This window comes from Prionailurus bengalensis, chromosome A3 (assembly GCF_016509475.1).
Source record: "Prionailurus bengalensis isolate Pbe53 chromosome A3, Fcat_Pben_1.1_paternal_pri, whole genome shotgun sequence".
In the NCBI taxonomy this organism is placed as follows: Eukaryota; Metazoa; Chordata; class Mammalia; order Carnivora; family Felidae; genus Prionailurus; species Prionailurus bengalensis.
Genome location: NC_057354.1, coordinates 135,876,202 through 135,902,326, shown reverse-complemented (window position 1 = coordinate 135,902,326; position 26,125 = coordinate 135,876,202). Strand labels below are relative to the sequence as shown.

The 26,125-nt window shown below is 53.8% G+C and overlaps 1 protein-coding gene across 6 annotated transcripts in view; it reads left to right on the top strand.

The window, feature by feature from the left end:
- The window catches only part of RNF144A (ring finger protein 144A), a 291,346-nt gene that overhangs the window by 93,129 nt on the left and 172,092 nt on the right, over window positions 1-26,125 (top strand). For all 6 annotated transcript variants that reach the window (XM_043604614.1, XM_043604608.1, XM_043604613.1 and 3 more), the window contains 3 exons: window positions 446-653; window positions 7,096-7,243; window positions 13,147-13,236. In XM_043604614.1, coding sequence (XP_043460549.1) covers window positions 446-653; window positions 7,096-7,243; window positions 13,147-13,236 — 446 coding nt within the window. The remainder of the gene's footprint in view (window positions 1-445; window positions 654-7,095; window positions 7,244-13,146; window positions 13,237-26,125) is intronic.

Sequence of the window (26,125 nt, the reverse complement as noted above, 5' to 3'; positions counted from 1 at the left end):
CTGAAGACACGGGCCTGACTTTAGAGAACTGCGTCCTGGGGAGGCTCAGACGAGGGGGCAGAAGGCCTGCCTGGGCCGCGGCCTGTGGGCACTCGGAGAAAATCCTGCCCCGCCGTCGGGCAAGGCTTCCTGGATGTAACGCAGGCAGGGGCATCCCGGGTACCACCCGGGCTCAGACAGCAGCATCTCTAAAGGACTCTGAGTGTGTTTTGTGTGGGGCGGGGGGGGCGCGGGGGCGTCATAAGCAGGCAGTGTCTGGAGGGGAGGAGAAAGAACCAGACGGGCACCCGATCACGAAGGGCATAGGACGTCAGACGACGTGGTCCGGACGTTCCCACCCCGTTACAGACCCGCAGCCCTGCGCTGACGAGATCCCTCGGTCCGAACACACCGTGAGACCCTTCGTGCGCGGACTCTGACGTGGCTGTTCTTGTCCTTGCGCTAGAGGTGCTGCTGGACCCCCGTCGGACCTGGTGCCCTACTTCCACCTGCCAGGCCGTGTGCCAGCTCCAGGACATGGGGCTGCAGACACCCCAGCTGGTGCGGTGCAAGGCCTGTGACGTGGAATTCTGCTCTGCCTGCAAAGCCGGCTGGCATCCCGGCCAGGGCTGCCCGGAGACCAAGCCCATCACTTTCCTTCCCGGAGAGACCAGGTACATTCCTCACGGGCGGCCGTGGAAGGCACGGGCTGGGGGCTGGGGGCTGGGGGCTGGGGGCTGGGGGCTGGGGGCTGGGGGGAGGGAAGAACACGACTCCCGAAATGTGTCTCCGGAAGATACGACCGCCATCTGGATCCGTCTCTTCCTCTTCAGCCTCATTTATAATTTTTTTTAACGTTTATTTGTTATTGAGAAAGAGAGACAGAGCAGGGGGAGGGGAGGGGCAGAGAGAGAGGGAGACACAGAATCGGAAGCAGGCTCCAGGCTCCGAGCTGTCAGCGCAGAGCCCGACGCGGGGCTCGAGCCCACAAACCGAGAGATCATGACCTGAACTGAAGGCAGATGCCCAACCGACTGAGCCACCCAGACGCCCTGTTCTTCAGCCTCATTTAAACCCAGGATGGTTGGTTGGTTGATTTTTTTTTTTTTTCGTTTATTTATTTTGAGAGAGAGAGAGAGAGAGGGAGAGAGAGAGAGCAAGTGGGGGAGGGGTAAAGAGACAAGGAGAGGGAGAGAGACTCCCAAGCAGGTTCCATGCTGTCAGCTCAGAGCCAGATGTGGGCTGGAACTCACCGACCATGAGATCGTGACCCGAGCTGAAATCAAGAGTTAGATGCTTAACTGACTGAGCCACCCAGGCGCCCCGGCTGACTATTTTTGAGAACCGATTACGTGTCCGGTAGTGAGCAAAGCAGTGGCTCTGTAAAGTTTGTAGGAGACAAACCGCACTCTGCCTCTCCAGAAAGACAGACGCGTGACAGACGCCTGTCACTGCGGGCTTTATGACCCGTGATACCTGAAGTTTTTCCGACACTCCGTTGTCAGGAACGGGATCAGGAACGGGGGCAGGAACGGGAACCAGAGTAGGTGGGCCGTGGTTATAAGTACCAGACGCATCCCCAAAAAGAGGTTCCCAGGTGCCCGAGACCAAGAGGTTACGTCTGCCTGGCAGAGGGGGCGGTCAGAAAGACGTGGGGCGGCAGGACCGCGTCTAGGCCCTTCCGCCCGCTGGCCGGGCCCTCCGCCGGACCACCAGGTGGGCCCTGTGGCATCAGTGTGTGTGCCTTGAAGTTAAGGAGGCTGAATCACAAGAAATTGGTAATATTCAGCTATTTTTGGCCTGCAAGGTCTGTGGCACAGATGGCTTACCGAGACAACGTGGGCCCTGTGCCTGCTGAGGCTGCGTTCTTGACGGAGGGACTCCCACCATCCACCCGAACGTGTGGTCACCAGCTGTTCCCCGTTTTCTTCTCCCTGTTCTGCTGCCCCACCCCTGCTCCTCGAAGCTCCACCTGCACAAAGAACCTACTGTTTCTTGTCCCTCGGGCATAACCCTCCTCTCCCGAGTCTGCACGTTTGCGCCTGTGTCTGGATGCCCCTTCGCCACCCTCCTCCTTTACCTGGAGTCGACTCGCCACCCTGGAAGGCACGGCTCAGGTCCGTCCTTTGTCAGGCTGCCCAGCTCCCAGCGCGAGGCTGGTGACCCCACCCTCTGTGCCCCCACTGGAGATTGGCCTGCTTGGATTACGAGGCCAGCCAGACTGTGCCCTGGGGCATCCGTTTATGTGGCCGATTCCTCCACGAGGCTGAGCTCCTGACATCACAGCCTGTGTTGGTTTGAACTCTCGTCGCCGCAGATCTTGGCATATACAGCAGGCACTCAAATGCTCGAACGAGTCACTTACCTCGTATTTTAGGTTCTTAATGTTTCGTAACTTTGCAAGAAGAAACACACTTCTGTGTGGTCAGAGTGCACATTGCTGGGAGAGCTGGGTGTCCAGGGTGGGGACCAGTAAGGAGGAGGCGGGTGGGCAACCCGGTTACCTGTTTAAAAGAAAACACCCAGGGCACCTGGGTAGATCGGTTAAGCATCCAATTCTTGATTTCAGCTCAGGTCATGATCTCAAGGTTCCTGGGATGGAGCCCCGTGTCAGGCTTGGGATTCTGTCTCTCTGTTTCTCTCTCTCAAAATAAATAAATAAATGTTTTAAAAATTTAAAAAAAAAAGAGAGAGAGAGAGAGAGAGAGAAACTCAGTAAGTGAGTGGATTTCTACATTCTGTTAAGAAGGAAAATCGGGAGTGAGAAAGAGTTGATGCCCCATCCTGGGTGGGGTGGAGGAAGGACCCAGCCGTGATGTTTCTTAAGCGTAGAACCTTCAGATTGAAGCTGGTGAGTGTTGGGAGCCTTAGCATTTCTTCTCCTGTGATGTTCTGGTCTCTTCAGGTCATTGGAGAGGGCGACAGCCATTGCACCCTGTACACGTGTATTAAATCATCACATTGTACACCTCGCAAAGAACAAAAACAAACAAAAGTGGAAAATATCACATTTTGCATAGTAAAAAAAAAAAATGGCACAGGGAAATTTAGATCCAAATTCACCAGTCTCATTTTGCGGACACGTAAACATCAAAAGATGTCACGTAAAAAATCTGAATTTCTGGCTCGCGGAGCCACACTGAGCCATCCTGCATCCCCGATTCCTGGCAGTCGCTGGAGCCCAGAAGCAGCCGGCTCTTTAGAGGGGGTTTGTGCTGTCTTTAGCCTGCGAAGTCCTGACCACACCCTTTTGCTCGCTGGTCCTGGGGCTGACGGCAGGTGGCGTTTGTAACTGAGGTACACTCAGCTGTTTTCATTGCGGTAGGGTTGTTTCCCCCGTTCCCTTCACCGCTTGACCGGCGTCAGCGGCTGTGTTGGCCTGTCTGCCTCTTAAAGACATCAGAACACGCGTGGGCGCCTGGGTGGCTTGGTCGGGTAAGCGTCCGACTCTAGACTCTAGACTTCAGCTCAGGTCGTGATCTTGATGGGGTTCTTGAGCGAACGGCTAAGAAAGAATTCTTGAGATGTCTTTGGTGCGAAAAGGTGAGGGGACAGGACCGTGGGCCGACCGAGCTGCACCGGGGTTGTGAGGAGTGACTGATTATATACTTTGAGGTTGGGGTGAGGGATGGCCTAAGTCTCTAAGGAATTTGAAAGCAAGGCTTTCAGGACCTTGGAGTAGCTGCTGTTAAGATAAGGTTACTTTTAGTCTTTAGTAAAACAGAAACATTAAGGAAGTGAGGCAGCCATGAGTTCCTTGGCCTGACTCAAGGAACCTGCATGTTTCAGCTCTGTCTGTGGGCTGTGAGTTGTAAGGAGATTTAATCTAAGCTACATTGCTCTTGCCTTTGTTTTTCTCCTCAGTCTCAAGGTTCGAGGGCTCGAGCCCCTCATCGGGCTCTATGCTGGGGGCATGGAGCCTGCTTGGGATTCTCTCTCCCTCTCTCTGCCCCTCCCCAGCTTTATCTGTCTCTCTCTCTCAAATAAATAAACTTAAAAAAAATAAACGCGTAAAGACATCGGAACGTGCAGATCATGAGGAAGCTGTCGAGGGCTCCTATCTGCCTTCATAACTTTGAATTTCTAGGGAGACTTGTCATTAGTAGTAATTTGAAATATAATTCAAATGCCAAAATATGTTTGAAAACCATTGTCCGTACCGTGTAAATTTCTATACATGCCACAACACACCAGAGCTTAACATTTTTTTTTTAATTTTTTTTTTTTTCAACGTTTATTTATTTTTGGGACAGAGAGAGACAGAGCATGAACGGGGGAGGGGCAGAGAGAGAGGGAGACACAGAATCGGAAACAGGCTCCAGGCTCTGAGCCATCAGCCCAGAGCCCGACGCGGGGCTCGAACTCCCGGACCGCGAGATCGTGACCTGGCTGAAGTCGGACGCTTAACTGACTGCGCCACCCAGGCGCCCCAACATTTTTTTTTTTTAGTTTATTTTTATTTGTTTTGAGAGACAGAGAGAGAGACTGAGCTTGCGCAGGGGAGGGGCAGAGAGAGAGAATCCCAAGCAGGCTCCGTGCTGTCAGCACAGAGACCAACTTGGGGCTCGATCCCCAGACCTGTGAGATCATGACTTGAGCCGAAACCAAGAGTCAACGGCTCAACTGACCGAGCCACCCAGCCAGCCACCTCTATCTTTTTTTTTTTAATGTTTATTTATTTGGAGAGAGAGCGAGCGGGAGAGGGGAAGGGCAGAGAGGGAGAGAGAGAATCCCAAGCAGTTTCTGTGTTGTCAGCACAGAGCCCAGTGCAGTGTGGGCTCGATCTCATGAACTGTGAGATCATGACCTGAGCCGAAATCAAGAGCTGGACGCACAACTGACTGAGCCCCCCTACCCCCCGGCACCCCTAACTGTTTCGTTTTAAAAAGTCTCCCTGAGAGAGGGTCTTCACTCTCCACTGATGTTACGCCCCTCCGCATTCATGAATCACGTGAGAAGATTGGTTTTCATGACGTGAAGGTCACTGCCGGCTTTCAAACTGAAACGGTGTTATCTAAGCTGATAGCCGGCCTCAGTCACGGATCTGGTGACTTTTTGGCTCTCTGCAGAAACCAGATTCACGTTCAGGAGCGGCCGGCTCGCGTCGTGTCCGGTCCTGCGGGAGGCTCCCGCAGGGTTACCTCGCCTGCGCCTGTGACCGTGACCGCTCTGGTTCATGCTAAGTCACGTGTGCAACCAGCCTGCGGGGCGTTTTGCCTTCCCTTTAGAGAAGAGTTTGAGCCACAGACAGTGTCATCTTTCGGTGACAGCTTAACAAGCACTGCCACCTACTGCGGGCCTTGCTACCCCTGTGCCGGGTTCCGTGTGAATGTACTACACGCACAGGGAGACCCTTTCGAGCTCCACAACAGCCTCCGATGGGGAGGCACCAGCCTCGTTTCTAGTGGCGGAAGGGGGACACTAACACTGGGGATACCCGAGTGGCAGGGCCGGGACTCACGCGTCTCTAGACCCGGGGCTCCTCACCGACAGCCTGCCTCCTCCCAGCATGTCCTCCCTGGTCACCTGCTAGTGAACAGAACAGAACCGCGTTCAGCTGGAGCCCAGGCCTCACAGACGAGGAGCCTCCACTGATCATCAGATTAGCTCTACTGAAGTCAAACCGTTTTTGATAGTTGCATTTACTGTGATGCCTGTGGAAGATCCGCCAGCCAGAACGCACCCAAAATGCCAGAATTTGCCCACTCTCAGTGAACGTATGCTCATGAACGCATGGGGTTCCGGAAGGGTTGCTCGGTCCCCAGGGGCAGATCATTTTTCCCCTGGCGGTGTTGGTCTGATGTAGCGGGTTCAGCTAATACGGCAAACGTGTTGCCATGACCCGTGATAACTTCTTGTAGCAGTTAACCATTTATCCTTCCAGATGTTTCCATGCATATTTGTTTAGCCTTCCCTTTCAATTTAATAGCGTGGGATGGACCGTCACACCGACGCATCTGTGTCATGTCTTTATTAGCATAGAATGGTTGCTGTCATGTATCGGTCACTTCACCCATGCTCGGTGCTACGCTGGGCTCCTGTCACGCGTCACTGTCTAGCATGCGCACGCTGGGAGGGCTGAGGCCTGGAGCGGCTCTTACACTGCACGTGACCCCAGAGAGCTTGTCTGCAGAGAGCCAGCACGTGACCCCAGGCCTGCAGCCCCTCAGGCTAACCACCTGACTCCCCAGCCCCTCGGGACAACCGGACTTGCCAGGCAAGCGATTCTGTCAAGACAGGCCCAGTAGATCTAATTAAACGATGAGCATGTATCTGTAACCGTTTTTTTCTGATAATAGCAAAGCGCATAAAAATCGTCATCGATCCTTTGGAAATTATACAGATATATGAATAAGGAACATACAATCCGACCATAATCCCATTACACAGACACTGTCATTATAGGCCTTTGCCATAGTTTCTCTCTTTTTTTTTTTATAATTTTATGTATTTATTTTTAATGTTTTATTTTATTTGAGTGAGAGCGAGTGAGGGAGAGAGAGAAAGGTTTTTTTTTAAGTGTTAATGTTTATTTATTTTTGAGAGCAAGAGAGAGCAAGCGGGGGAGGGACAGAGAGAGAGGGAGACACAGAATCCAAGGCAGGTTCCAGGCTCTGAGCTGTCAGCACAGAGCCCAACGCAGGGCTCGAACCCACAAACCGTGAGATCAGGACCTGAGCCGAAGTCGGGTGCTTAAGGACTGATCCAACCAGGCGCCCTGCCATAATTTCTTTTGTTTGTCTACACATATCTAAACGTGAATGCCTCCTGACACTGCTTTTTCCTCCCCTCCTGAACCCAACTGGCTGACCCACAGTTTCTTTGGTGATTGTTTTTGGAGGGTTAGCTTCATCGGTTTCACTCTGTAACATCTGATAAGCAGGGGGGGGCGGGTGATGGGCATCGCTGGGGGCACCTGTTGGGATGAGCAGTGGATGTTGTATGGGAACCAATTTGACAATAAATTTCATATTAAAACAAAATTAAAAAAAAGAGAAGGGGCCTTGTCCCCTCTGGCTGAACTAGAGCTTGCAGCCTGGCCCTGCCCACGCCTCTCCCCTCCCCTCCCCTTCCCGGGCCCCGCTGAGCGGATCACTGACAGACTCTCTCCCGCAGCTCTGCTTTCAAACTGGAGGAGGACGACGCGCCCATCAAGCGGTGCCCCAAGTGCAAGGTGTACATCGAGCGGGACGAGGGGTGCGCACAGATGATGTGTAAGAACTGCAAGCATGCCTTCTGCTGGTACTGCCTCGAGTCTCTGGACGTGAGTAGAGCCTCTGGGTGCGAAACCCACCTGCTGCCCCGAGGAGCTTAGAGAGTGTGCCCGGGGGAAGCCGAAAGAACGTTATCAGATGTTTCTCTGTGCTTCTGAAGATACTAATTCCCCCAGTGCAGGGGTGGCAGGAGATGGCAATTCGTGCAGGGGTTCCAGAAGCAGAAGGGCGGCTCAGCCTTGGATTGAGCCTGGGCAGGTGGGGGGCGGGGTCTCAAGGCCTTTGGTTTTGTCTGCGGGGACCATCTGGGCTCAGTCTGCTGTAACTGAACACCAGAGAGTGGGCGCTGGAACAACAGGCATTGCTTCTGGAGTCCGGTAGCAGATTCGGTTCCTGGCTCTTGACCTCCCTCGGTGCCCAGAGAGGCAAGAGAGCCCTCCTCCTGGTTTATGGATGGCCGCCTTCTCACTGTGTCCTCACGTAGCAGAGAGACAGATTGGTGTCTCCTGGTTGAATAAGGGCACTGATCCCATCCTGGGGCACCCACCCATCTCGTGACCTCATCTAATCACCTCCCAAAGATGCCACCTTCGGACACCATCACGTGGGGGATTCAGGCTTCAATGTATGAATTTGAGGGGGAGGGGAGGATGCAAACACGCAGGCCAAAGCAGGAGTGTTAGTGGAATAGGAAGGGTAAACAGAGGCAGGGCACTGGGGAACATGTTGGCAGTGGCACAGTTCAGTGACCTTCTGTCACCCACAGGGCAGAAAAACATACACTCTGTGCCATCTGGCAGAATGGAAGTTTCTAGCCTCATATGGCCACCTTCTCCCAAGTGTGCCCTGTGCTGAATGTGTCCCAAGCACTCTGTACCCCAGTAGCTCTGCGTGTGCTAAGTCCCCACGGAGAGCACACAACCCTCCCCTCTCGAAGCACCTGGTTTTCTCTGGAGCTTCAAGGCCAGATGCAAAGGATACTGATTTCAGTTCGATGTTCTTCTTCAACCATATGAGGAGATTGGCCATCTTGCCAAAGTGATGACATTCTGACTTTAGTTTTACAAGAGTTTATTTGTACATAGGTTTTTATTTATTTTTTTAAAAAATTTTATTTATTTTGAGAGAGAGGGCGTGTGCAGAGGGGCAGAGATAGGGAGACCGAAGGAGAGAGAATCCTAAGCAGGCTCTACACTGTCAGCTCAGAGCCCGACTCAGGGTGCGAAATCACGAACCACAAGATCAGGACCTGAGCCGAAACCAAGAGTTGGCCACTCAACCCACTGAGCCACCCAGGTGCCCCTGTACATAGGTTTTTAAAACTATAATTAAGGGCGCCTGGGTGGCTCAGTCGGTTGAGCGTCTGCCTTCAGCTCAGGTCATGGTCTCACACTCCATGAGTTCAAGCCCCGCGTCGGGCCCTGTGCTGACAGCTCGGAGCCTGGAGCCTGCTTCGGATTCTGTGTCTCCCTCTCTCTCTGCCCCTCCCCTGCTCATGCTCTGTCTCTCTCTGTCTCAAAAATAAATAAAACATTAAAAAAATTAAAAAAAAAACTATCATTAAGTACCAGAAATGATCATCTGTTAAAATCATTACGATCAGTGACAGTCCAAGCAAATCAAGTCCCGTGTCCTGTGTGTTTGTGTATGTATGTCCTGGACAGCAAGGATGACTGTGTGCAACTCTTTTAAAACTAGTGAAAGAGAGGAGGGGTTGCCACACACCCCTGCTTTCCATCGCTAGGAGTTCATTTGCCCACAGCCTGCCCCTGCTACCCTAACTCTGATATCACTCTGCTGGTCTGGGTGAGTGTCCCTCTCAGGGGCTACATCAGAGGGGTCAGTGACCTTGAGAGTTTGCCTGTCGTCCTCAGGACGGGCCTACAGATTGTCAGGAATATACATGCATATTTGAGATGGAATCTTAAAGAAGGTAACAGATCTGTAACCTAAGGGCCCTCTTTAAAAATATTAGATTGCTTCTTTTGTGTTGTTTTTTGGAAAAGGCTTCTGTTCCTTTATTAACTTTCAGTTATGAAATGTACAGCAGAACCGTGTGTAGCTGAACAAATCTCAGTGAGTCATCACCTGTTTTCTATCCTGGAGGCTTCCTTTTCTCATCCTAGGCAAGTTTCATAAATCGGTTTGGCAAGGTTAATCTTCTTTAGCGTAGATCCAAACAAGTTTGTTCTATGACCTTGCGTGGTGGGCAGAGATGTTAGAAGGATGTCTCAAGCGCTGCAAAGTCCTTGGGGCCTTAAAGTTCTTACAAATGTATGTATATAAAATTATATGTGGCCTTTCTCTACGTTATGCCTATAATTTTGCATTTTTACCATAATCCAATTTGGGGGGAAATCTGATTTTTAAATTCTGATGTTATCATCTAGTATCTGGTCTGCAATTTGCCACTCCTTACAACTTTTCCTACAGGGGAAAGGAAGGGAAATGCCAGTTGTGTCACATGTTAGCAAATCTCCTGGGAGACTTTTCTGGGGACGGATTGAAAAGGAGCTGACAACAGGTTTAGTTTCGGTTGGGGGTGGGGAGGGGAGATCACTGTGCTGCCTTGATGAAGTTTCAAGAAAGGGAATGGTCTCCGTTGAACACAAAGCTGTTGGCTCTGCTCTGGTCCCTGGAGAAACACCCCGTCTGTCTGTCTTTCTGTCTGTCTGACTCCGTTCTGAGGCCCGGGTTCCCCCACCCTGTGCAGAAGGCCTGGACCCTCCTGGCTCTGCCTGAACTGATGACAGAGGAACGGCTCTGCCCTTTTCCACCTTGAAAGTCATCATCCTCCTGGCCAAGTGCTTCCTGTTAGTCTCTGTAAAGGAAGAGCTGCTGAAAAATGACCCTGTGGCTTAGAAAGCAGATTCTCAAGGAAAACGAGTCTGCCCTGGGGCCATTTATCAGGGACAATAACCATGATTTAAGACGAGTGCATGAGCACATGGCTGGAAGCCAGGAGTGCTTCTAAGACAGGAGTGCACTTTACTGGTCTTTCTCATCTCGGGAACTTCTCCACCCGAGACAGCCTCTTGCACATGTACACGTCGAGGAGTTATAAATCACATCAGGCTGCTTCCTTCCATTGTGGGCCATATTCTCCTCTCTGCACCTGGCCCGGACCCTCACTGGTGTGCACGTCGTGATCCCCCTGCTCCCCGCCATCGCCACACCGTTGAAAGGGACACATGTACTCTCTTCCTTTTATTTTTTGGGGGGATAGTTTTTTATTGAAGTAATTGTTACATGGCCCACCCTGTGCAATTTGTTCTACAAACCCATTTTATTTAAAAATTTTTTTTAACATTCATTCATTTTTGAAAGACAGAGACAGAGCACAAACTGGGGAGAGCTAGAGAGAGAGGGAGACAGAATCAGAAGCAGGTTCCAGGCTCCGAGCTTTCAGCACAGAGCCCGACGTGGGGCTCGAACTCAAACTGTGAGATCATGACCTGAGCCAACGTCGGCCGCTTAACCAACTGAGCCACCCAGGCTCCCCAAACTCATTTGATTTACTACACGCATTCTGTCTGTGGGAGTTGGAATAGTTTGCGAGCAGAATTTGTTCTGGAAACATGCTTGTAATCCAAAGCATTTGTATATCAGAGTGAATTTCAAGAACCATTGGCTCAGTTGTGATCACGTGACGTTCGGCATCGCGTAGGTCTCCTATTGGAAGACATGTCTGGTTTATCAAGTTAAAGTTTATTAGAAACGTGTGCTCGTCTTCGTGGGATGCTCCCAGAACAAGTTACTTGCAATCCAAGGTTTTACTGTACTTCCTTTTCTCAAGGGGAATCCGGGAAGATTTAATGGTTTCTACTCTTTGATCTTTCAGTCTCTAAAAGACAACAGTTTGGGGGGAGAACCCAGTGGTGCAAGCCCGAATTTGACACAAAAGGCCTCGGGGGGGGGGGGGGGGTTTACTTTTATCCTTGAATCTCTCCATGATTGCAGCTTTCTGCTCACGCGCCATTGTTTCTGTTTCCAGCCAGGGGCTCAATGAAACTTCCCTGAACGATAGTTAAGGGAAACGTTGGCCTCCCACAAAAATACACCTGGATTCCTGGCAGGGCCTGGGGTGGGGGTGGGGGGTTCTGCCCCAGGGCTTCGCCAGGAAGCTTAACATCACAATGAAATCATGTGTGTTTTGTAAAAGCATCTTGGAGTGCTTTTGTCAGGTGTAAGAAAGGACCTATTTGAACAAGCTTTTCATTCTGTTCCGGAAGCTGCCCCCCCCCCCCCCCCCCCCCCCCCCCCCCCCCCCCCCCCCCCCGTGTCCAGGCTCCACTGGACTCCTCTGAGCAGAGGCTGGGCTGGAGGCTGTCTCCAGCAGGCTGGCGGAGTCCATGATCTTGAGGAGCTAGTGATCGCCCTGCCCACCCCACCCCCCACCCCCGCTTTTTTTTTTTTTTTTTTTTTTTTTTTTGTATTTCAGAAAACAAATTCAAAAGCTGTTCAGGAGCCTCCGGTACAAGGCCTTATGATAGTCCGTCTGGGAAAATGAGACATAGCAATGAAACATTAATTTCAGTGCATGAGTAAGTTAATATCAGGATGAAGGAGGGCGTAATTCAGAGTTCAAGGAAGCGCGGGGGGTTCGCGGTGGACAGACGCCGTCAGGAGTAGCTTCACAGCAGATGAAGCACCGGCTGGAAGACGCTTTGTGTCCACGTGTACCTAGGCTTCCTTCCACAGTCGCGGGGACCGGTAGAGGCCCTGAGGCAGGAGCCGCAGGCTGGGACGGCAGCTCCCGCAGAAGCTTCTTGCTGCTGCCCCAGAAAAGCCAGGGTCTGCTGATGTGGGTGTACATTCTGGCACTGCGAGGGTGGCCCGTAAAAGCCCCAGATTTTCTGCCAGCGTCGTTCTCAGGATGAGCCGAGGGCCCGGGGACGGCGGCCGCCCAGTCCGGTTCCGACAGAGCTGGGTTTAAGGGCCGGGCACAAGGCTGATGTCCGACTCCGCGGGGCTCGCGGAAGAGTGACTTCCGGGCCTCTCCGAGACCGGGGGCCCTGTGCTCATTCATCCCTTTCTCAGGGGGAGGCCGGCTCTTTACACCCCCAGTTAAATGAGTGTGTGGCCCTGGGCCCCTCCTCTGCACTGTTTACCGGGCTGTTGTTTTTCGTGTTCAACAGGAGAGAAACGGCATCTCCTGCTGGAGTTGGAGGAGTGGAGGGTTTTGTGTGCAAAGCCCCTTCTTGTTCACTTGGTGCGGGCTCGGGATTTGGGGGCTGAGCGCTGAGCCACGAACATAGTTAGAGACTGTCCCCGGCTGAGGGTCCCCATCCCAAGAACCTGACAGCGATCAGACGGGAGGGGAGGGTGGGAGGTGAGAGCGCCCGGAGGGAGGCAGGAACAGGATGTTTCCGTGGGTCAGAACTCACTTCAGACATCTGGAGGAGTTGGAGGCGGCAGATGGTTCCCGAGCTGCTTGCTGCTGAGGAAAGAGTAGGTTTTCGTGGTCTGAGCTGAAAGGAAGCCGCACTTCCCAGGTGGGAAGCCCGGCACTAATGGAGGAGGATGAACCGGAGATCAAGAGAATCATCTAATCCGGGGGTAATCCTGCCGGGTGGGCGGCCGGAGGATGTAAAGGCAGCCGAGCTCTGGGGGCATCAAACACAGCCAGGCCCCGGAGTGGCTGGCGGAGTAGCTGGGGCCTCTGACCTACTTGTTCACGAGCCCCACTGCACTGAGAGCCTCTCCCCTGCAAAAGCCAGAGATCTGGGGCAGGGCTCCCTCTAGTGCCCGAGGCCACGTCCCGTTGGGGAGGCCACGGGGAGAGAATGGAGGAGGGAGGTCCCCAGGAGGCAGCCCGGTGCTGTGGGTGTGAGCCCTTCCTCTGTGCCCCCCACCCCGCGCCCCTGTCCCCCACTTACTTTGGCCCAGGCAGGACTCACTCGCTGAACTTCGAGGAACCTGCCATCCACCCTGCTCTCTCTCCTCTTCCCAGGATGACTTCCTCCTGATCCATTACGATAAAGGACCGTGCCGGAACAAGCTGGGCCATTCCAGGGCATCTGTGATCTGGCATCGGACACAGGTAGGAGGTGACTCACCTGGAACTTTGATCCCCGGAAGAGAGAGTGTGTGTGCGAGCCAGTTGGAGACGTGCTGTTTAGAAAAGTAGAGCTAGTAAAGGTGGGTCCTGCCCGAACTTTTCTTGCTCTGCGATTGTGCTTCTGGTAGCCCTGGCCCAGAATTGTGGCAAATAGGCATCGCGTTTGGCGCGTGGTGGTTCTTGGAACATCAGACTGTAGGTTTCTTGCACCTTACTCATGGCTTTGGCGGTGATCCATTCTGTCGGTTAATTCTTGTATGGCCCTTAATGAAGAGCTTTTTTTCTAGAAGCCTGGAGGTAAGCAAGTTAGTCACAGGAAAGAAAAACAGAAAGAAAGGAAAAAGTCCCTACCTGGTGGTGTCTGAGCAGCAGCCTGTGGGGTTTACAGAGGGCCAGTGCATTAATATTCATTCATACTTTCAACATGCATTTATTTCCTGCTGCGTGCCGGGCGCTATCCTAGGATAGGGTATTCACTGGAAGAATAAGATTCATCTGTCTTATTCACTGGAACACTTCCAGTGAGTAAGATAGATGTACTCCAGTGAATAAGATAGATGCGTGCCGTGTATAATACACCAGGAGGACATACGTGATAGGACTTCAACTGTGGAGGGGATGTGATGGGGACTGCGTGGTCGGGAAGGGCCATTCAGTGGTACCCATGGTGGAGTGCTGAGTGGTATTAACCCTAAAAATAAAACTTCCAGCTATTTTACCAACAAAAATGGGTTTATTTGGAAATAGCCTGGAAATGCAGCTTGGGACATACAAGCTACAGCCAAATCACAGACCAGTCTGGAGAGCAAAGGGGAGGAACTCTCTTTTATAGAAGCAAGGGGGCGCTGGGAAGCCCCTCACACACATCAGAAGTCCTTTGGAATAAACCGGGGGGCTCCAAACATAGTGGCTTCTCACTGCTGAGTTGTGAGTGTCTCATTGGCTGGGTTGTGGCAGGGGTGGGTGGGGGAGGAAACTGTCCTTCCTCCTTCTGGGGAAACAAAGTAGTAGCTAAAGTAGGATCCAAGTGCGAGGTCCCTGTTGGGTCTGCCCTTGAGGACAGTGGTGGCGTCTGAGCTCTACCTGCTGGCCTCCTGATGCCTTTGAAGTGAAGTTTCCTTTAGTAAATTTCACAGTGATGAGGAAGAGCTGGCTGTGGGAGAGGGGGACAGGGCGGAAGGGACAGTCCAGGCAGAGGAAGGACATTCTAGGCACAGGGGACAGTTCAGGCGGAGGAGGGGCAGTCGAGGCAGAGGAGGGGACAGTCCAGGCAGAGAAGGGGTAGTCTAGACATAGGGGACAGTCCAGGCAGAGGGGAGACGGTCCAGGCAGAGGGGGAACCGTATGTGCAGGGGACAGTCCAGGCAGAGGGGAAAGTCAGGCAGAGGAGGGGACAGTCCAGGCAGGCAGAGGGGACAGGGAGGGTTGACTGGTAGGACCTTGGCGTGAAGGTCCGAGGAGACCGAGCAGGGTGAGGCAGAGGGTCAGAGATGCTGTCAGAGGATAGACCCCAGCGGCTCGAAGGGCCTCTGCCCACTCTCACGTTTCAGCGCCTGTGCGGCTGGCCGAGGTGGGTCCGCCGGCCCATCTCGGGTAGAGGAGCGGGTCTCAGGGCAGATGCCCTGTGAGTCACTCACTCGCCATCATTACAGCCCACGTGGCCGAGCCAACAAGGTGCATGCCGGAGGGGGCTGACAGAGGCCTTCCGGCAGGGGGGCCGGTGGCAGAAAGTGTCGGGGTTGCCGGCGGTGAGTTCTCTATCGCAACCCTCAGATGTGCCTAGTGGGGAGCAGCAGCTGCGGGCAGTGTGTCAACACAGATCTGTGGCTGGGTTCCAGGAACGAGCCCTCTGAGAAGTGGGTGGAGGATTGAAGTGGTGGTGGCCGCACGGTTCTCCAGACACCAGACACCAGTGACCCGTGCACCCGCCTGGGTGGGTTGTCAGCGCTGCGCACTGTGCAGCCCAGCAGAGCTGTTAGAGACTTGGCCACGGGCCCGAGCTCTGACCAGGGTCTGGAGAGACAGGTGCGTGTCCTGCCTCCTGCCAGCACAGCCACCTTGGGGCTCAGCCCCACCTGTGTGTGAGTTTGGCCGTCTGTGGTCATTCACGAGGAAGCGTCTGGAACAGCACGGCAGCAGAAGCGTGTGCCTGAGGGTCTGGAGCCATGTCAGGCACCAGGTGTCACGGGGCCACACCCCCTCTGAAACCTGTAGGGGACCCCATTCTTGCCCATTCTAGTGGGGGCCATCGGTCCGCACTGTTCCTCAGCTCACAGATGCTTCCCTCCAGTCCTGAGTGCTGGCCGGGCCGTCTGTCTGTGCAACTCTATCTGGGTCCCTGTTCCCCTTCAGTAAGGGCACCAGTCCCACCCTAAGAACCTCATTTTAACACGGTGACCTCTATAAAGATGCGATTCCCAAATCAGGCCACGTTCTGAAGTCCTGGGGTCAGGACTCCACATAACATATTTGGGGGGACAGGATTCTACCCATAACGATATCCGCACCCTCTCCCCCACGCAGGAAAGGGAACCATAGCGAGGCCACGTTCCTCCTTTGCTGTCCTCCTCCCGTGTCTGGTGGGGATGAACCACACTGATTTGGGCTGCTTGCCTTGGCACAGCAGCCCGGTAAGGGGAGGCTGTCGTGTGCACCTGTGCGGGATCACTGGCAATCAGGGCAAAGGGAGGACTTGGGGATCATGTTCTGCTCCAGCCTTTCCCATGTAGGGAATGAGCCCCAGCCGAGGGAATGTGACTTGCTCAAAGGTGGCTACCTATTGCTGTGTGACAAGCCTCCCCAAATGCATTGGCTTCATATCCTCACGTTCGCCGTGTTCACCATCTGCAGTGTGAACAAGGGCCCACAGAAGGCTTGTCTCGGTCCCCATTGGCATTAGCCGGGATAGAAGTTCCTTCAGTGTCCTTCAGTTCCTTCCGGGTAGTTGGACACAGCAGGGCCCTGGCTGGTGCTGGATCTGGAGCTCCTAACCGTGTGTGTCCATGTGGCCTGAACTTCTAACCACATGGCAGCTAGTGGCAAGCGTGAGCCCCCCAGGACAGAGCGAGGGCAAGATGGGAGCTGTGTCCCCCTTTCTCCTGGAGCCTGGGCAGTCACACCTTATCACGTGTGCCTGTTCATTCAGACGGAGAGAGTTACATGTCCCTGGGGGGTCCTGGGCAGCACTGAGATCCTGGTAACAGTCATTAACAGGACTAAAGAAATACACTTGAGAAAGAATCCAAGACACAAGGGTCCATACCCTGCGCTAGCCTGAAACGCCTTTCTACCAGCTCCTTTTTGGCTCCTGAGTGCCCGCTCCGAGCTAGGTCCCGAAGCCACTTGGGTGCCCCCGATCGCAGGAACTGAGCGGGAGAATTGAACAGAAGCATGCACTGTGTAGGGTCCCACGGAGACATCTTCTCTGTGGTGCGAGAAGCTCCCGGAACGGATAAGGTCATAGCTACAGAAGTAGAGGGTGTCCACAGGTTAGTGTTAGATTTGGGGAAAACGGTAAAACACCTGCGAACCAGTGTCAAAACGAAGAAAAGGTAAATCACAAAACACGCAAAGTAGGGGAAGTGGGAGGGGGTGGGGCCACGGTCTGTGGGCTGGACTCACCGAGGGGCACTGTGGGAAGGGGTGGAGCCAAGGCCTGGGGGCTGGACTCACCGAGGGGCACTGTGGGAAGGGGTGGAGCCAAGGCCTGTGGGCTGGACTCACCGAGGGGCACTGTGGGAAGGGGTGGAGCCAAGGCCTGTGGGCTGGACTCACCGAGGGGCACTGTGGGAAGGGGTGGAGACAAGGCCTGTGGGCTGGACTCACCGAGGGGCACTGTGGGAAGGGGTGGAGCCAAGGCCTGTGGGCTGGGACTCACTGAGGGGCACTGTGGGAAGTGGGGAGGGGTGGAGCCAAGGCCTGTGGGTTGGACTCACCGAGGGGCACTGTGGGAAGGGGTGGAGCCAGGGCCTGTGGGTTGGACTCACCGAGGGGCACTGTGGGAAGGGGTGGAGCCAAGGCCTGTGGGCTGGATGCACCCAGGGAGTCTGTGCTGGAGGCTAGAGCCACGCGGGAGAGATGTTCGTGTGCAGAGGACGTCCCAGCTGTTCCTGAGCCTTCGGTGTTGTCAGTGAGGACCACCGCCAGCACAAGGTAGAGACCACCCACCGCCAGAGGCTCTTGGGCGTTCGTGGCTCCTTCTAAGGGTGAAGCATCGGGTGGAAGCTTAGTCCTCATTTCCGGTGTGCGTCTCCCGCCCTTTGAGCCGCTGGGGCCGTGGGTTCCCTTCCCCTTCACACAGGCTCCTGCTTGGGGCCCACTTCCCCGCAGGCTTCTTACTGATCCCGGGGCGGGGGGAGCCTCACTTGTGTTAGTGCAAAGCTTCTTGAGCAGAAATGGGTTTTCCTGTCCCCCTTCAGCTTATCTCTGAAATGTCCGGGAAGTGTTGGTGAGGCGCCTGGGGTGGTGGTTGATCGATGCCCGGACACCCCAGAACGGCAGGTGGGACCCTGTTTCCAGGGCCTGGCGACGCCTTCCTGCTCTCCACTCACTGGCCTGCGGGACCGCGGTCCTGCCAAACCCCGGTGTCCTCCTGATCTCCCCGGCTCTCTCTTTCCTCTGCTTGTCCCAGTCTGGCTCATGGAGATTCTACTCCCTTTGTCTATAGCCAAGGTCAGGGTCACGTCCTCCGTGACACCCCCCCCCCCCCCCCGCCGCCACCGCAACTGTTACCAGAGCCCCCCTCCCTCACCCCGGGCTCCGAGCATTTGTTTCAACACTGATCACTTACCGCGACCCCTCTTGTTTTCCCCTCTTGAGCGTGTGGCTTAACTCTTAAGAGAGATAGACTGTCCTCCATAGTTGGGACTAGTTGGGACTTGTTTTGCTCATCTTTGTGGCCCTACGCCCCAGCTCCATGCCTGAGCCAGAAAGATGCTCCAGAAATCAACCTGGTTGAAAGTGTGGTCGATTGATTTGGCTTTCTTGTGACTAGTTCACGGCCTTCCTACTCAAAGCCAGCCGTCTTTGGAGTGTCCTTGTTCACTCAGCTACTTTTCCCTTTGGGTGGGACAGGAAGCAGAGGGGCCTGTCCGGCTGGCCCATTTTCTCCAGGAACCCTGCAGGAGCTGCTGGTGTCCTGGTGGGGGCCTGATGGCGGCTGGGGACTGTTCAGAGAAATAGCACTTGGCTGTCGTTGGGAGGCGCTGCGACTTGTTCCCTGTCTGGGGGAAACAAAAAGGCTCCTGTTAAGAAAAGTGGACTCTGGACCTGGAGCAGGTGTGTTAGAAGGAGCAAGGGCAGGAGTGTTGGTGTGACAGAGTGACAGGTGAAGGGGGCAGCGCTTAAAAGGACACCCACCCTGCCTGGAAACCCCCAGCTTCGCCCGGGCTCATCTTTGTCCGCCTGTTAGATCACCTCCAGGGGCCCGCCTGGTCCTCTGGCTTCTCCCATCTCTCCTGCCACCTTGTCTGTCCTCTGTCTATGCAGGGCTGACCTATGTGGCCTCCCTGCAGCACTTTGAGGGAAGCCCAGCAGACATGGATCAAGCATGTTTCAGGAGCTCATAGGACTGCAAGGCGGAGGGAGATGTGAGAAGCACAGAAATATTTCTCGTTGATTATTTAGGCTGGAAGATTTGAGGAAAACTATGGAAAGCGGGGCAAAGAATTCTAACCATAAAGTTTCTGAAATGGGAGGCTGCAGAAAAGACTTGTGGCGTGTGGGGCCATGAAACAGGGGCCCGGAATGTGACCCTAGGGACAGGATGGGGGTGCCTGGAGGTTCAGTGCAGCAGATGGGAAGCTGGGGCAGAGTAGTGATTGAGCCTGGAGAAGACCCCCAGGGTCATGCTTTGACTTAAAAACTGTGGCACTAGGGAGCCACAGCAGGCTTAAGAGCAGCAGGGTAGAATGCACAGATGGGATACAACCTGAAGACTTCTCATCCTGGCATTCCTGGTCCCTCAGGACCAGGGTCTTACTCCAGCCCCACCTGCTCCTGTCCCCCGCCTATCACATACCCAGGCCGAAGCGCATCCTGAACAATGGCTTTGGAGTTTTAACTTGACTGAGACCTGTAGGTAGAAACACACAGCGCCCTTCAACCCGTCAAGTACTTGCACACACCCACATATGTATCCTACCTGCTCGATGTGTTCTGTTTACTAAAGTTCTGGTCTTGACCCCCAGACTGCTTCACCATCCCCCAGGCGGGTCAGGTGCTGCCCTGAGGCACACAGATGGCGCCGTCGCTTGGAGCTTCTGCCCGGGGTTGGCTTCCTCAACTCCTTAGGGAAGTGCCTCTCTGTCGGCCGCTCGGGGCCTCGCCCGACACAGACCTCCGCAGTACTGCAAACACGGCCCTGAAGGCAGTGCCCTGTGACTCCTGTGTGTAGGGGCTGTGGTTGAAAGCCCAGTGTCATCTCTTGCTGGACGAGGTTCCTGCTCCTTCGCGTTTCCTGCCTTTCGATAGGAAGTTCGGTAAAATTATTTTAAGAGATCGTTTGTGAGAATTGTGGTGTGCTTCCTTGTGACGATTGCAGGCTGCCCTCGATATTGTGGTGGGAGTAAAAACATGAGATGCCCAACACGTTTTACCTAGTGTTCTGCCAGATGAATGGAAAAAACGCGTCTTTGTCGCGTAGAGGATTTATACAATTCCGTTTTGTCCCGAGCGATGTCCTTGTTTTGATTTCGTTCGGCAGGGTCTCCTTGCGGGACGGCACCTTTGCAAACAGGGAGGAGGAGCGGGGTGGTGTCGGCTGTGGCTGCAGGGGTGGAGACGTGGCCTGCTCCTTACTAAGCTGCGGAGGCCTGGGTGTGAGCAGCGGGGGGTGGACAGCTGTGCTCTGCCCTCGGCCCCTGCTCGTCACTTTACACAGGGTTGCTGTGAACCGCGGTGCCTTTGCTAGTGCTGGCCCCGAACTCGGCCATCGTGTGCCTTTCCTCTGCACGACGTAAGTCTACTTCCTTGGGACGCCAGCACCTGACGGGGGAGGAGGGCCCTCTCCACACGGGCTCCTCCTTCCCCTCTGAGCAGGGAAGCGTCACCGTCTTCGTGCTCAGGGACACCTCACAGTGAAGGGAGAGCTCACTTTTACTTACTTATTAATTTATTTTTAAATGTTTATTTTTGAGAGAGAGAACGATCAGGGGAGGGGCAGAGAGAGAGGGCAGAGGACCCCAAGCAGGCCTCCAGGCTCCGAGCCGTCAGCCCAGAGCCTGCCGCGGGCCTTGAACCCACGAACCGTGAGATCATGAGCTGAGTCACAGTCGGATGCTCAACCCGCCGAGCCACCCGGACGCCCCGGGAGAGCTCACTTTTAGCCACAGGATGGCGTTTAGTAGCCAGCTGATGGCCGGTCTCTGCGTTCATGTGTGTGTGTGGAGGCGTGCCGCTGACGCCCTCTGAGTCCAGGCTGACGGGTGGGAGTCCTGTTCCACAGACACCCCTGTCCTGGGAGCCTCATGCAGGGCCAGTACTTTTCCCAGAGCTCAGTGAGAGAGACACGCACTGCCTCCCTGTACTTACCCAGGATGCCCGGTCCCTTCTGTCTTAAACAAGTTTCGAGACCGTTCGAATCGCTTTTGGCCACAGATATTGCACTGTGAAATGAGAGCACTGGGCTGGACTGCAATCTAGGGGCCGAAATGACTTCCTCATCCTGTGTTTGTAGGGAGGTGGGACCAGCCCTTGTGACAACAAGGAGCCCTCGTGGTATGCTCCCTGCCCCTCCTGTGACCACGTGGCCCTGCCCGTGTCGCAGCCCCATTGACCTCCCAGCAGAGGCATCTCATGCCGCTCGCTGTCCCCACGTGGGTGCCTAGTGGACATTTCGGACAGGACGTGTATGGGCAGAACTGAGGTTTTCCCTCCAAGCCCCCTCCGTTGTGGGAAGTGCTCTGCTGGCCTCCATGGCCCTCAGACGAAAGGCCCCAGTGACCTGGACCCCCCACTTCCTCAGGGGCTTGCTCCCCTCCAGCCAGTGTGTTTCTATTCTGCTCCCTGAACCCCACTCCCAGGTCCCTCCCTGTCTGCTTTCCCTGGCGGCACCCCTGCCCTGTGCTCGTGGAAATGTGTCTGTTCACCTGGCTGTGGCCAGCCCTCCTCCCCGTGGAACACACTGTCTGGGTCCCCGGAGCCCACGGTGCGGAGGTGGAACGTGGGTGTACCCGGAACCCTCCGGAGCCAGGAGATGAAGAGAGGGAATCGAGGAGACGTCTGTCTAGAGGATGCAGGCAGCCCTTTGGGGGCCACCCCGAGCCCGTGCCGAGGGATCTGAGTCTCCCGTGTGCCCCTCCCAGCTTGCAGACCTGGAGGGAGGTGGGAGAATCAGTGCATCTGTCCCCTGCCACCTGCTTCTGCCCCCACTCCCCCCCGCCCTCCTCCCTCTCCACTCCGGGGCTCCCGACACTGAGTTCCTTCTGATTCTCCTACAACCCTGTGCTCGCTTCAGCAGCACATAGACTAAAATCCTACAGTCCTGATGCTCTTCCTTGTCAGGGGCTGGGGTAGGCGCCCCCAGAATTCCCGTGTTGCAGTCTAAGCCCAGGTGATCTCAGAACATGACCGTATCCGGAGATGGACCCTCAGAGAGCCGATGAAGTTACAGTGGGGCCGTTGGGTGGGCCCCAATCCAGTATGACTGGTGTCCCTATAAGAAGAGATGGGGACACAGACCAGCACAGAGGGACGGCCGTCTGTGAGCCCAGAGAGAGGCCTCGGGAGAAACCAGCCCTGCCCACACCTGGGTCTCAGTCTTCTTGCCCCCGAGGACTGTGGAAGAAAGACAGATGTCCAGTGTTTGGGCCCCATCTGTGGTGCGTGGTTATGGTGGCCTTTGAGATGGCCTTCTCTTCTGCACACAGGTGGTGGGATGGCTTCATTCCCTTGCTCACTGTGCTCCGTCCCTGGGAGACAGTCACTCGTTTGAACATCTCGGTACTAATGGTCCTGAAATCTGCTGGCTTCTCCCCAGGGCCCAAGATTCACGTCCCCACTGCCTCCTCCATATCTCCATGTGGGTGCCCGCGGGTCTCCCAGACTCGGAACGTCCAAATGGAGCTCACTGTTCTTCTCGTTACCAAGATGGCACGTCCATCCCCCTCAAGCCAAAACTGAGTGCATGGTTCTTGGAGGCCTTCAGGTCTTGCTGATTTTGCTTTCTGAACACCCTCTGCTTCTGTGCCTCTTCTGGTCACTGTCCTCCCTCCCACCTGCCCGGCCTGCTGTGAGTCCTGTAGGCTCCATCTTCCCAACTGTGGACCCATCCTCCACAAAGCCCCTGGAACTTACCCCCTTGGTTTCTCAACGAGATGAGTGCTCAACTTGCGAGCAGGGATCCTGAGCTCTCCGTTCTGGCCTTGCCGGACCCCGCCCGGATGTCCTGCCTGCACACGTCTGTGTTTCCTGTTTCCTGTACCGTCCTACAGCCGGCCTGAAATTCTCTCTTCCTGATGCCTCAGTCCGTGCACACCTGGCTCACACCTGCTGGCCCTGCCACGTCCCTAAGGAAGCCACCCTGAACTTCCCAGCACCTGTTTTCTGAGTCTCGAATCTGTTTCTGCCCAGAACTCTTCAGCCCTTTGTCACTGCTTGCGGCTGCCTGCCCTCCTGCTGGGCCCCCGTCTTTCAGAGAACAAATCGCCCTGCAACCACAGTTCAGAACAACAGATATTCATTAAGCGGAGAAATGAGGAGCTGTTACAGAGGGTGGGCAGGAGAGAGCGGAGCTGTCACCTAGCGCCTGGCTGGACTCCACACAGCCCCCACGCTTACCTTGTGGCTTCCCCTGCCTCAAGGGCATGCCTCCACCCGCTTGATAGTCATTTAACAGCAGCCTACCTGGCAGGGGGTGTTCGCTTCCTGCGGTGTAGACACTCCCATCCTGGCTATTTCAAGCTGCCCCCGTGATGGCACTGAAGGCAGAATTGGGAGGAGACATGTGAGCGACCACAGCCCTCACTCCCTTATTCCTGTCATTGTCCCAGCCTCTCCCACATCTAGCGTGTGGTGTGCTGGATGGGCCTCGATGTCATGTTCAAATGCCAAGTGTCAGAGAATTAAAGGGGTTCCACACATTCACCTTATTGCATCTTTGATTTTGGCATATAGTTCCTAAGTGCTGGAGTGTGGTTTATAGAACTCTCTGGAGGAGAGGACTCAAAACGTACCAGTTTCTGTTCATCTGGGTCAGTCTCCTAAATGTCTGTTGCATGTTTGTTACAGGAGATGCACTGGTCTGTGCACAGAGGCTTATACTGGTCACAGAACCTATGTTATACTCTGAAGAATACAGTCTGAATTTGAGAAGCCATACTTTAAAATTTTTTTAAAAATTTTATTTAATGTTTATTTATTTTTCAGAGACAGGGAATGAATGGGGGAGGTGCAGAGAGGGAATCCAAAGCAGGCTCCAGGCTCTGAACTGTCAGCACAGAGCCTGACGTGGGGCTTGAACTCATAAACTGTGAGATCATGTCCTGAGCCGAAGTCGGACGCTCGACTGACTGAGCCACCCAGGCACCCCTAAAAAATTTTGAAAAAATATTTTTTTTAATGTTTATTTTTGAAAGAGGGAGAGACAGAGTGCAAAGAAGGGAGTAGCAGAGAGAGGGAGACACAGAATCTGAAGCATGCTCCAGGCTCTGAGCTGTCAGCACAGAGCCCAGTGCGGGGCTTGAATCCACAGACTGTGAGATCATGACCTGAGCTGAAGTTGGACACTTAACCGACTGAACCACCCAGGAGCTCCTAAAAAAAATTTATTAATGTTTATTTAAAAAAAATTTTTTTTAACGTTTATTTATTTTTGAGACAGAGAGAGACAGAGCATGAACAGGGGAGGGGCAGAGAGAGGGAGACACAGAATCTGAAACAGGCTCCGGGCTCTGAGCTGTCAGCACAGAGCCTGACGCGGGGCTTGAACTCACGGACCGCGAGATCGTGACCTGAGCCGAAGTCGGCCGCTTAACCGACTGAGTAATGTTTATTTATTTTCGAGAGAGAGACAGCATGAGCAGGGGAGAGGTAGAGAGAGAGGGAGACACAGAATCCGAAGCAGGCTCCAGGCTCTGAGCTGTCAGCACAGAGCCATATGTGGGTCTCAAACTCAGTAACTGTGAGATCGTGACCTGAGCCAAAGTCGGACGCTCAACTGACGGAGCCACCCAAGTGGCCGGAGAAGCTGTACCTTTAAGTCTCAGAGTTTGCCAGGATGAACAACGCTGTGTTCTGCTGTGCGTCCCTCCAGAGCCTGGAACTGTTTACTCATCTGTATCACCTGTAGTATACAATCTAGTGCCTCTCACATGTTTATGACATGCTCACTGACTACTTCTGTTTTGTGATATTTGCATCCTGTCTGATTCGTTACTGGTAGCTGCTTTCCTTCTGGCAGTATCTGCATCCTATCACTGATCCGCAGGAGACTGGGTGGCTAACCTTGCTTAGTACATGGCATGTGAAGCAAGAGGCAGGATAAACGGGGTAGAAACTAGGATGTGTTATTGGCCAGGAAGGTGAGCATTTGGTCAAGGATTTTGATATGTTTCCGATCGCAGAGTGTCCCTTCTTTGGGATGGACAGTACGTTCCAAGTAGTGGAGATGGCTCCAGGGCCTTCCAAGTAAGAGCTTCCTGGGTGTTTTCATAGTTTCTAAAATATCAGCATGCACGTGATTTTAACAAAGCCTCATCTGATTTCACATCTCATAATTCCACCGTCGACATTATGTTCAGACAAATGGACTTCGCCAACTGGGCAGAAAGCATGGCTTCCTAGCATTTGCAGTATAATTTATAAGTGCAGTGTGATGCATGTGTGACGGTTTTCAGGCAGAAATCTAAGTGAAGGTTCCTTTCTTGGAGTGCTATAGCCTGGTATCCTCTTTCGGAGCTTATAACGACCTTTAGAGTTCTTTTTATCTCACGTGTTTATTTTGTATTTGAGAAAAATGAGGCGCAGAGAGGAGGGAACACGGAAAAGTCAGCATTAGCACAGAGTGCCCGGACCAGTCATGTATTTATCATTGTGAACACTAGGTGGCATTGTGACTCTGTCATCAGGTTTCAGTTCTACATTGTCCTCTGCTTGGGGGTGGGGGGGGGAGGGCGGGTGGCGAATGTTGGAGGCTGTCAAAATAGGAACACCCTGCTTTCCTGACCAGCCACACTGTCTGACTTAGATGACAACGTGTCTACATTTGAGGCTTATTCCTCTTGGCACCTGCTCATACCGAGGCATAAGCATGTGTTATAAAACAAAGTCAGAACCTGTAACAGTCAGTTTTAAAAGCAGTGCTGGGTTTTAAACTCTGGGAGTAACACAGGTCTGGTTCCTTTTCTCGAGTTCTCCCGTCTTATCCTAGTCTTTCCTGTACGCTAACCACCTTCTTATCTTTGTAATCTCAGGCATGTCCCACTGGCCGCCTTCCTTCCCATTAGCAAATGCAGGTGTCTGACCCTTGGACTCCCTTTATACCTGGAGCCTGATGGCAGTTTCTGTAAAATGTGTTGTTGTCTGTTGATGAAGTCTCAAGCCTCTTTCCACTGAACTGGTGCTCCTCAAGGGCCATGATCTGATGTGTCTCTGTATTTGTAAGACCTCATATAGTGTCTGGCTCAGGGGAGACTTGTTTGTTAACTGGGTGTATCAGTGGATGGTAGTTTGGGTCCTTAGGTAGAAGGAGGTGGAAGAGGAAAGGGAGAGGAAGAAAAAGAAATGAAAGGGCAGGGGATGTGAGAGGAAGCAAGTACTGATGGATAGGTGGACAAATGGATGCATGGATGGATGAGTAGATGGATGAAGGATACAATGATAGGTGGATGGGGGATAGGATAGGTGATGGATGATCGTTTGATACATGTAGGTA